Genomic DNA, 10,248 nt, shown 5'->3' with positions numbered 1-10,248 from the left:
TTATATATATATATATTATATATATATATATATATATATATATATATATATATATATATATTATATATGTATATATATATATGTAGATATAAAGGAACGTTCACCAACATTAACATTCGCTGGGACAATAAGCTTTGACATGTAAACATCCCTCGAGTATGAACTACGAGTATAAATGACATAGAGACAGATCTTGAATATGAATTGTCTCTATGTCATTTATATAAAATGTAGCAATCAACTGGAATGCGATTGTGTGAATACTACATTTCCTGTCGCGATTTTTTAACATAACATAGTGAAGCCTTAACCGGATTCCGTTGCTATTCGATGATGATGATTCTTCGCTATATTCATACTTTATATCTGACAGTCTTCCCATAGTATGCAGAACATTTACGCACTTTGTGACCGCTTTGATCTGAAGGTGTTAATATCAACGAGATTTGATTGGATTGTCTTAGAAAACCGACGCAGGGGTTTGACTCCCGACCCTGCTACATACATTAAAAAAGTTACACATGAACGCAGCAAAATAAGTTTGTAAGTGAAGTACATTCCTAATAAGCCCGTCATGCATTCCGATTTAGGGATAAATACACAGACATGATTTTAACGGAAGCTGAATGGGACCTTTCCTCTGATGCCCAATTACCTGGCGTTGACTCTATTTTGATAGCCTACAGCTCAGCGGAACCAGAAGACATATTGAACCTTTCAAAGAATGTCTGCAAGGCCGAAGCTTCATCAAATATATCAACCAAAAAGGGGGTTTTAATGAATCTATGCAACTTCGACGAATATATATTTAGTCTTGTAGGTTGCGTGTATTTGATCTGTCATGTCTTAGATATCCTTTAAACTAAATCTTAAGTTACGCCAAAATATAACTGCCGCTTCCAACAGCTGCTGTGCGACTCAATTGCGCCTCTTATCTTGCTGATTATCCTGATACAGAATTAATTCTAAGGTCAGTTCATTCTGCTATTCAAAATTATCCTGCTTCCTGTTTCTCATCTGCTGAACTGGGTTTTTGATGCTGAACACAGCCATACTATGGCCATAGCCTGTCCCCACGATTAGGCACTCCGCCTGTGTAGCAATCCCTGTGGTGTAGCCAAACAATCATGTTCTTACGTTAAGAAACGCTGACGAGCTGGATGGGCGTGAACTATTAAGTGGAGTTGGGCGATCAAACCATGTGACATAAGACACCCAGAAGGTTAGAAGCGTAGATGCAACAGACCCAACTAGTGCGTCTGTACTCACATTCGTCTCAGTCCTGTATTCGTACATAGATTCACAGAAAACTTGTATTTTGCGATGTAAAACAGACAAAGTCACTCACCATCATCCGAAAGCAGCTGCAACGGCGTTGGTGAGAGGATGTTGTCGGTGCCTCCGTGCCCACATGGCCCGTGCTCATTCCATCCCCATGTTATACAAGTTTTATCAGCTGTACGCGTTGGCATCCAATGCAAGTAGACAGGTGAGAGTGATAAAAGTGCACATACATACATAGCGCTCCGGCTCAGCAGCCATCTCTACAGACTGTACTGGGTTTATGATGGTAGTTGGTGCTTAGTATTTACTATGGTGGTAGGAGGCGTGTCCGTCGACAATGCAAACCATAGGATATGAGGGCACGTGATTATGTTTTGGGAAACCATACCCACATGATCACGTTTGTAAGCAGATACACAGAGCACTGTCCTAGCCACACACTATCACGAATGCGATATGTGTGCTGGCCTCAGTCTCTTAGATTATTTGTCTGTTGTGAAGAAACAAGCTTTGCTCGAGCTCATCGCCCGCACTTCGATGCAATTTTTTGTGTCCTCGTCACTTGAACTCTTGGCCTTGTTCATTCAATAATAGTTTGAGCCGTTTGTTACTACCATCTCCGACCCTAAAACCTCTTCATTGGATTTTGGGTTTACACTGATATGACCCAATATGCACGCTGTAGCTTAAACTTTCAGTTTATAAATGTGTCCCTGTCGTTGCTGAGCACTGATTTGGGAGTATTCGCTTGATCATGCGTCCCTTTGTCGGCAACACTAATCACCGGCCACAGGAATGATATATAGTGCCGAACAGGTCACTATATCTAATCTTCGACCAAATTCAGAGTGCACACCGAACACAGTCTCGGGGAAATTCATCAGTACAAACATGAAGCCAAACCCCAAAGCAGCAAACCATACATAAGAATAGTTCAGACAGTGCATATAAAATGGTATCAAACTCCAGACATACTCAGCAGCGCAAGAGTGTGCTCGCTTCCGCAGGACAGCTGCTCGACATTGCGCAATACGGCGTTAGAAACGGATTCCTCGCTCGCATCAGTGGTCCCGATTCCCAACTGGCCATATGCATTCCTACCCCAGGCGTACACTTCTTTAAGACCTGAGTGATAATATAATGTCGTTGACCGCTATTATACTGCAGGTAGCTTGACTTCACATTGCATGGACTGATAAAAAATGAACCAGTGCTCTCGCGTTGAGCATCTCGTGGAACTAAGCAAGTCATTGCGATGAGGAGAGGCGCGTGCCTTTCACAAGCTTAAGAAACAAAGGCTGCCCAGATGAACTGGGAAGCATACGGTCGAAGGTCATTGGTTTTCAGTATGAAATCGTGCTGATTATAGTGCATATATATAACACAAGCCGATGGATACTACACTTGTTCAACACCGTAGCTTAGAAGTAGTAGGCACACAGGCTCATAGTACCATGTATACACATATGTGTATGTGTATACAAACACGCATATAAAAACATACTGAAAATAGACTCACCACTCATTAGAAAGTTATGCGACCATCCACAGTCCACAACCAGTGGTATTCCGGATGACTCCAAGTTCAAGTTTCCGATGAGTGTGGGGGTATAGACAAAGTGACACTCGGTCTTCGTGTCGGGGCAAATCTGACCGTGTTTGTTGCTTCCAAAGGCGTACACACGACCAGAAGCGGTGCGAATGAGTGTGTGGTATTGACCTGCAGCTACCTGTACCGCACTGCACGTGGGATGCCATCAGAAAAAAGTTCATTGGCAGGATTACTGTATGCACTGCCAACCCTGACTTCGGACGACAACGTATTGGATTTTGATACAAGGCCTGAGCACTAAGGTTAGAGAGGAGAAATTGACTCGGCTTCAGGACCCAGAACATCAGAAAATAAACGGACTCAGTATCGCGCGTAGTCAACTTGAGTGCTTTGTATGGACTACAATTCTGTGAAGAAGCCGATACCACACTTGTCCAGACGTATATACACCGGTATTTATCCCCCCCAAAAAAAGATGTATTAAAAAGCACATCTGTGTAAAGTTGTGGTTCGTTAGACCTAACCTCTCCTGCACTACCCTGCACATCAATGTCTCGTTGCCAAAACCATGTGAATGTGGTACACAAATGAACGCTAGTTTAAACATACTCTACGACTACACAGACAACTGACTGTCCTTCTCACGCACCCACCACCACAACACCCGCACACACCAATCTCCATTCGGCATGGGCACGTGAGCCGGTACACCCGTCTTGAGTGTTTGACTGCCTAGGCCCAGCTGTCCGTGGCGCCCGCTACCCCACGCATATACTCTCCCACTCTTAGTGCACACACATGTGTGCCTTAGCCCGGCAGCGATGCTTGTGACTGGATCGACATCGTCCTCGCCTGCATAGATAGATCAGTTGGATGGTTAGTCTGCGCCTGCCAACAGCTGCCAACAGCCTACGCCTGGGCGGCAATGCAATGGAGATCCGCATGATTCGGTTGAAGTATCTACATACACCCTGCAGAACTTTGCAGAAACACAAAGCCCAGTATGGATACTCTATGCCGACGTTGTTCAGGCTTGCTATATCATGCGCCTCCGGATGTCCATCACAAAAAGGTCCATAGCCACACAAGTGCGTTGCCAAGCAACATCGACCAGTTATCGACGTCCACAATTACATATACACATAAACTGTACCACTGAAATTTCAGCCGACAACTGGGATACACAACAACTCCCTTCATGTGTCGAGTGGGAATGGCATCAACGGACACTTTTACTGCTGCAAGCTACGTGCACAACACATACTCTGTAGTGGAACGTGAAGCGGTTTGCTTGATGCCAGCGGGACAGTTGTAGCAGTCGTGGGTGCACCCTTGGCCGCCTCGCCCAGCCCTAACTGGCCGTATCTATTGCAGCCCCAGGCATACACTTCACCCAAATCTGATTGATAAGCATAAGTATGGGCAATAAGTATAGCCGGACTAAAACTAAAACACGTGAACTGGAGAAAATGCATGTAACTGGCTTACATCCTTGTCTCCACATATACGAATTGGCTGTAGTCGCTCTCTGTTTTGTTTTTTTCTCCGGTCGATACCCTGCACATGTGCACGACTAGCAGTAACACCACGCCAACCACTTCATATCCAACTTAACACACACTCACATAGTGATGCCAGAGCCATCTGAATACTGCACACCAAACTTCTTAAATGCGTCTTCTTGGATGTATGTTGTGAAAGTGAAAGTCCCACGTCCCGTCCCCGCCTATTACAGCAGCAAAACGCTTATTATTCGGACCAAAACCCTATAGAGTAAATACAAGCAGCCCTATGGAGAAGGGTAATGTACTCAAAGAGGTGATCTACTATATATATGCAGCTTTGCCTTTAGCCTTTAATCATGTGTATTCCGATATGGGTGATAATCTGAGAATCCGGATACCATAGTCTCGTAGAACTATCATCGAAAAGTGCGCAACGTCAACAGATTTGACCTTCCTCGGACCACCGCCGACATGCGCAAACCCTCTCGCGCACATTACCCTAAACATTGTACACAGCTCAATTCGGTAACGGCTACACACACCTTCACAGATCTGGCAGCGATTAAATGAGCAGCACAAGTGATAATGTAACGCAATTGGAATAAATGAGAAAATAACTACAGATATGTCACTGCCGAGATGCAGCCCGCCGGTTAAACACATGTCTACTTGCACATCACTGCCAGTCTAGAAGCCCAAGTGATAGACCTCATGCGTACAATCATGCTACAGCCTAGAAAGCACCACGTCCACAATAGATTCACATGTGCATCCAGTATCCTGCTTAGAAAGCAGCACGTATACTTAAGTTCATACAAATGCATGATACAGGCTGAAGTAGAACTGTAACCTGCCAGCCAAGTATTGTATGCCCACCCCCAAGCAGTGCTAACCCACGTCACGCAGAGGTCGTTGCCACAGACTGGTTACAAATACCAGTGAGTCTTTAATACCACGCAAAACAGATGAACGAACTCGTAATCAACAGGTTTCCACCGCTGGCTGTCGATCAGGTGTAATTGAAATCGATGCCTGTATGCACGTATCTGCCTTTAAAGCAACACGTGTAATCAAACCACGTGTACCTTTATTTTATCTTTTACAGCCTAGAAAGCACCACAACTACCTATTACCCTTGTGGTGTGCCGGCGCAAGCCATGCCAACCCGCTTTATCACAGACATGCTACTTATACAAGCAAACTTAACGAAGCTACACCGACGAACGAACTCGTGATCAAGTATCACTCGTAACTGAAATTATAAATACATGCACACAACGACGCCACTACCTGTCAATCCGATGGTGTGTGCCCACCCACAAGCAATGGAGACCCACTTTGCACATAGATCGCTCCCACAGACTGGTTGCAGATGGTCTATATCTCTGGTGTGGCCAAGTCCGAGTTGTCCTCGGTTGTTCCAGCCGCACACATCCAGAGTTCCATTGGCTACAGTTCCAGTGCACGTTATAATACGCCGACAGATGAGTTGAGTGGTCATATCATTGTATAGTAGCAGTGAACTAGCGGTTCTGTGTGTCCTCGAGACGTGGCAGTTGATAATGATATACACTCACGAGTTGACAATGATATACACACACGTCACGCAAAGGACGTGGCTATAAGATGCGAAAGCCTATGTCCGTTGTTGTCAGCTCACAGAATACAGCAGCAGCGGCAATAGAAATTGGTAGAGCGATGTTTGTTTGTATCGTATGTGATGAGTGAGTACTCCGGCGTTATATTGTATTTTGCAGGATTGCTTACTTCCAACACACAGATATATCGCAGGTAATGATTGGGAACATGCAATTCGCACAGAACCTATTGTCACACAAAACCACTTCATCAATGTGTGGGTCTGTAGAAGTGCATTGATCTCATAGGTCACCGTGCGGCGCCACTCAACTTTGAGCTATGAATGAACACATGCCATACAACGACTGTCTTGATCACAACTACAACCCGCGTACCTAGGCACAGAGATGCCTGTACTACGCCAAACCATGTACGTAAGTATTGTACAATTTGAGCATGCAAGTAAGTCGACCTCCTACGAGTACCACCGTCAAATGACATACACCACACTATCTTACCTTTGAGTATGCAGGTATGACCGCCTCCTCCCGTCAGCAGAGTGATACCGTCAGCTGTGTAGTCCTCGACACGTTGTGGTGTGAACTTGTCGTCGCTATGCTTTATGCCCAGTTGTCCGTAACTGTTCGGTCCCTAGCAACCGGGTGTGAGCGTATGTTGCAAACTTTGCAATGAGTGCGCAAATAGACTTGATCTTCAGCCTGAAGTTTGTGTGGCGTATGAGTGGATTGCACATCACTCAGCACCAAGTCCATGGAAAGTATTGATCGTCGATGAGAGGTTTGTAATGTGTTTCAGAGATTACATACTGAATAACAAGCAAGCAAGTGTATTTGATTATCAGCAAGTAATGTGTGAGGTTTTAAGCATTAGAAGAGTTTATGCTCAACATCGAGTACATTTGACATGTTTGCCCTATGTGAGTGGTGTAGAAGAAGTGCAAAGTTTGTAATACAACATGTGTGTGTCAGGCTATATATTCGGTATGCAAGTTGCGATAGGACTAGGAAGTTGACTCTCGGCAACTAAAATTCAAATTAACGGGGTCACCGGATGAAAAAATTAAGATCAGAGATCAAGATCGTCGCGTTCGTGTCGGATGTTTGGATGTGCTATGGCACCAATTACATACTATCTGTAGACTTTCTGCAGATATTACTATCTGTAGACTATCTGCAGATATTACTATCTGTAGACTATCTGCAGATATTACTATCTGTAGACTATCTGCAGATATTGCACACGCTAGTAAACAAGGTTTTGTGTGACGGAATTGAGTCTTGCGTCTGTATGAAATTTATAATGGCAATCTAAATAGATACGTTGATATGTATGTGATTTTTTGTTCCCCAAGTACATACCCAAGTGTACAAAGTCATGGCTGAGTAGCGTCTACACTTGGATAGTGTACTAACCTCCTCATGTGCTTATTCATATGTTGCAACAGCATAGAAATACGTCAGTATCCGTGTGCGAGAGTGTTCTATTGCTAAAAATAAGCACAACTAACACACACTTTATACTCATTTATTACTATATTTATACACAAAAGAGTAGCTTATCTTCGCATCAATGTACGCGACAATATCTATTCATGAATTCCTCAGTTTCTGCATGATGAAACAAAAATATAGAGATGTAAATATAAATTATGTGTAGGGTTGTAGGGTTTTGCCTTATAAGGTGTTGCTGTAGGCAGTAGGGTTGTCGGCAACTAGGCATTTTTAGGGTTGACCATTTTTTTATACTAAAACATTCAATCGATCAATACAACGGCGAGTACAACGTGCGATTGTTAGATATCAAACCCGACTGTTGAGGTCATGTCTACACTGGGAGAACCGTATCTTTTGTTCTTGGACTGACATAAATGAATGCGTAAATGAGTGTTTAGTTTTATCTATTCCCTTCAAATACAACAGAACGCAACATTTTCTCGAAGCTTCCCATGCATGCGCCGCAGCCGAAAGGATACTTGTCTTAAAAAAAATTCATTCCATTCACAAAATACCCCAACTATTTAGCTGTCGATAATGGTATAGCAGCAGTAATGCCAAATGTAAATATTATTTAGTGGGCAGTCGTAGAAGGGGCAGTAGCTGCGTTTTTGCGCTTAAAGAATTCTCCCTCGCAGATACGACGGGATTAGGATTTCATACAACGCTGCCCTGGAATGAACAGTTACTGCATCTGATACCACGGCCCTGTCCTAAAATATACAGTCACAACATCTGCTATTTGATATACTTTATTACCGAATCGGTCTAATACTCGCCTGTGACAGTTCAAACCAGGGAATTTGGTGTACTATTAAGTTGCTACTAGTACTACAAACCGGCATTTGGAATTATGTTTTAGACTATTACGTTATCGTTTAAAAGCGAATCGAATGATTGTCTATAGATATTAGCGTCACTGGGGAAAAGTATTGTACTGAAGTATGTATATGTGCGTTCAAGGCGATAGCTTTTTCTGCAGCGTTACGTCGGAACTGATACGCCTGTACAAACCTGTAGTTGATCATATGATTGCGTGTTTTTCATTGCGACATGAACATGTGAAATACAATAATATGTGACACTATATCTCGTATTTCATTCAAGGCGTAAATGAGAATGGAGTGCAACAAAGCATACAGAAATTCTTGGAGTTGGGTTTGCGAAGTCTGGACAGCTTCGTATGCTTATCTGCGCTTGCTGTGAACTAGCAGCATGCGTTCGAGATATGCTTGTTTAGTTATGCATCATAGATCTGCTGATACCAGTGAAATACTTCAATTGGAAGGTGAACATACCGGAGAAAGAACTGTTCCCTTAACCACACGCAAAGAAATTATGAGTACAACTTAGACTGCAAGTGCACGCACTCTTTCCAAGATCATTTAATAAAAAACAAGGTTTATTGTTTTTTTATATATAAACAAAACAACCCAAAATCCACCATGGCACGGCAGGCGAACGGCTGATGATGGTGACACGCACCAAGCACAGACGCTAGAACACAAGCTCTCTTGTAGCCATATCAGAATCGTCTACTCGCACTCTTCGTATAAATAGGTATGTACATGTGCTGTTTATATACAACGTGGATATTGTATATATCTATACTATCTACAGATATGGTACATCAAAAGTGCCCCGCAGTTGATGTATGCAGGCTCGGTCTGAAGTCTATCTATGAATAAACCAAAGTCGGCCGCTTATCTGATCTTCTTCTCCAGAGTTTTCTTTTCCTTGGGAATCTTAGCCTGCTGTTGTTTCTTGGCTTGCTGCTTGTTTTGGTTCTGTTTGGGTTTGTTGGAGCGGGGCACGTTCTCCTTGCCTTTTCTCTTCTTTTTGGGCGTATCTTCTTGCCTTAGGTCAATTACACACATCTCTACACTGTTCAACTTCACGGAAAGCTGATAGCTGTTATCTTCTATCTCTGATTTGACCAATTCGTAGCTGTTCATGTAGATACAGTGCGGAAGAATTTAGAAATGTATATAGAGTGTGTCCCGAGAAATACTTAATCCTCCACGTATGACCAATTTGTGAAATCTTGGACGAAGTCATATATATATATATATATAAATATACCTATAAATATACCTATATATATATATTATACATATATATATATATATATATATATATATATATATATATATATTATATTAATATAGATATATATATATATATATATGTATATATATATATTTATATATATATATATTTTTATATAATATAGATATATATATATATATATATATATATATATATATATATATATATATATGTATATATATATATGTATATATATATATATATGTATATATATAGGTACATTCTGCGTGAAACAAATATATATATCCATGTCTACCTATGCATGTATATACCTACACATTTCTGTGCACTACAAAGGCATACAATTCTGTGTGATATATGAACTGCTCACACTGATTGTTGCTTGTACTTGTGTACAATTAAAACAGACTTGGACGGCAATATCGCACAGATCATTTTATATGTACAAGCCTTAGGAAGTTCAAATCAAAGTACATACTGTAGTGATCTTTACGATGCGTATATGTAGCATATCAAACAGTTTGTATTTTGTATGAGCGTATACACCTATGTGCAAGTAGCCATAGTATTGTGTAACATAGTGGCGGACCGGTAAACCCAATATAAATCATTCTAGCACTCATATTTCCGAGACACAACGATCGGTGTAGATGATGATATGCGTATATATGTTGTATTTCAATATATATATATATAACCATAAAAATGTGTGTTACAATAAAATAAAGATAGGTACATGCGTACA

General features: G+C 41.8%; 2 protein-coding genes across 2 annotated transcripts; both read right to left on the bottom strand.

Moving 5' to 3' along the window:
• Positions 1–761: 761 nt before the first annotated feature.
• SARC_02730 (hypothetical protein) lies at positions 762–7,458 on the bottom strand. The gene is made up of 9 exons (XM_014303496.1): positions 7,299–7,458; positions 6,438–6,570; positions 5,632–5,790; positions 4,101–4,235; positions 3,511–3,688; positions 2,804–3,024; positions 2,260–2,409; positions 1,349–1,456; positions 762–1,106 (listed from the first exon to the last, which is right to left on the bottom strand). Exons 1-9 carry the CDS (start codon positions 7,314–7,316, stop codon positions 985–987), a joined length of 1,224 nt encoding a protein of 407 aa, XP_014158971.1. The 5' UTR covers positions 7,317–7,458; the 3' UTR covers positions 762–984.
• Positions 7,459–9,136: 1,678 nt separating this feature from the next.
• SARC_02729 (hypothetical protein) lies at positions 9,137–9,388 on the bottom strand (the record flags this gene model as incomplete). The annotated part of the gene is made up of 1 exon (XM_014303495.1): positions 9,137–9,388. The coding sequence occupies one exon, from the start codon at positions 9,386–9,388 to the stop codon at positions 9,137–9,139; it is 252 nt and encodes an 83-aa protein (XP_014158970.1).
• Positions 9,389–10,248: the final 860 nt, after the last annotated feature.

The sequence above is a fragment of the Sphaeroforma arctica genome (assembly GCF_001186125.1).
Source record: "Sphaeroforma arctica JP610 unplaced genomic scaffold supercont1.126, whole genome shotgun sequence".
NCBI classification, from domain to species: Eukaryota; class Ichthyosporea; order Ichthyophonida; genus Sphaeroforma; species Sphaeroforma arctica.
The sequence above is the reverse complement of the archived record's forward strand: the minus strand, read 5'-3'. Positions and strand labels throughout refer to the sequence as shown.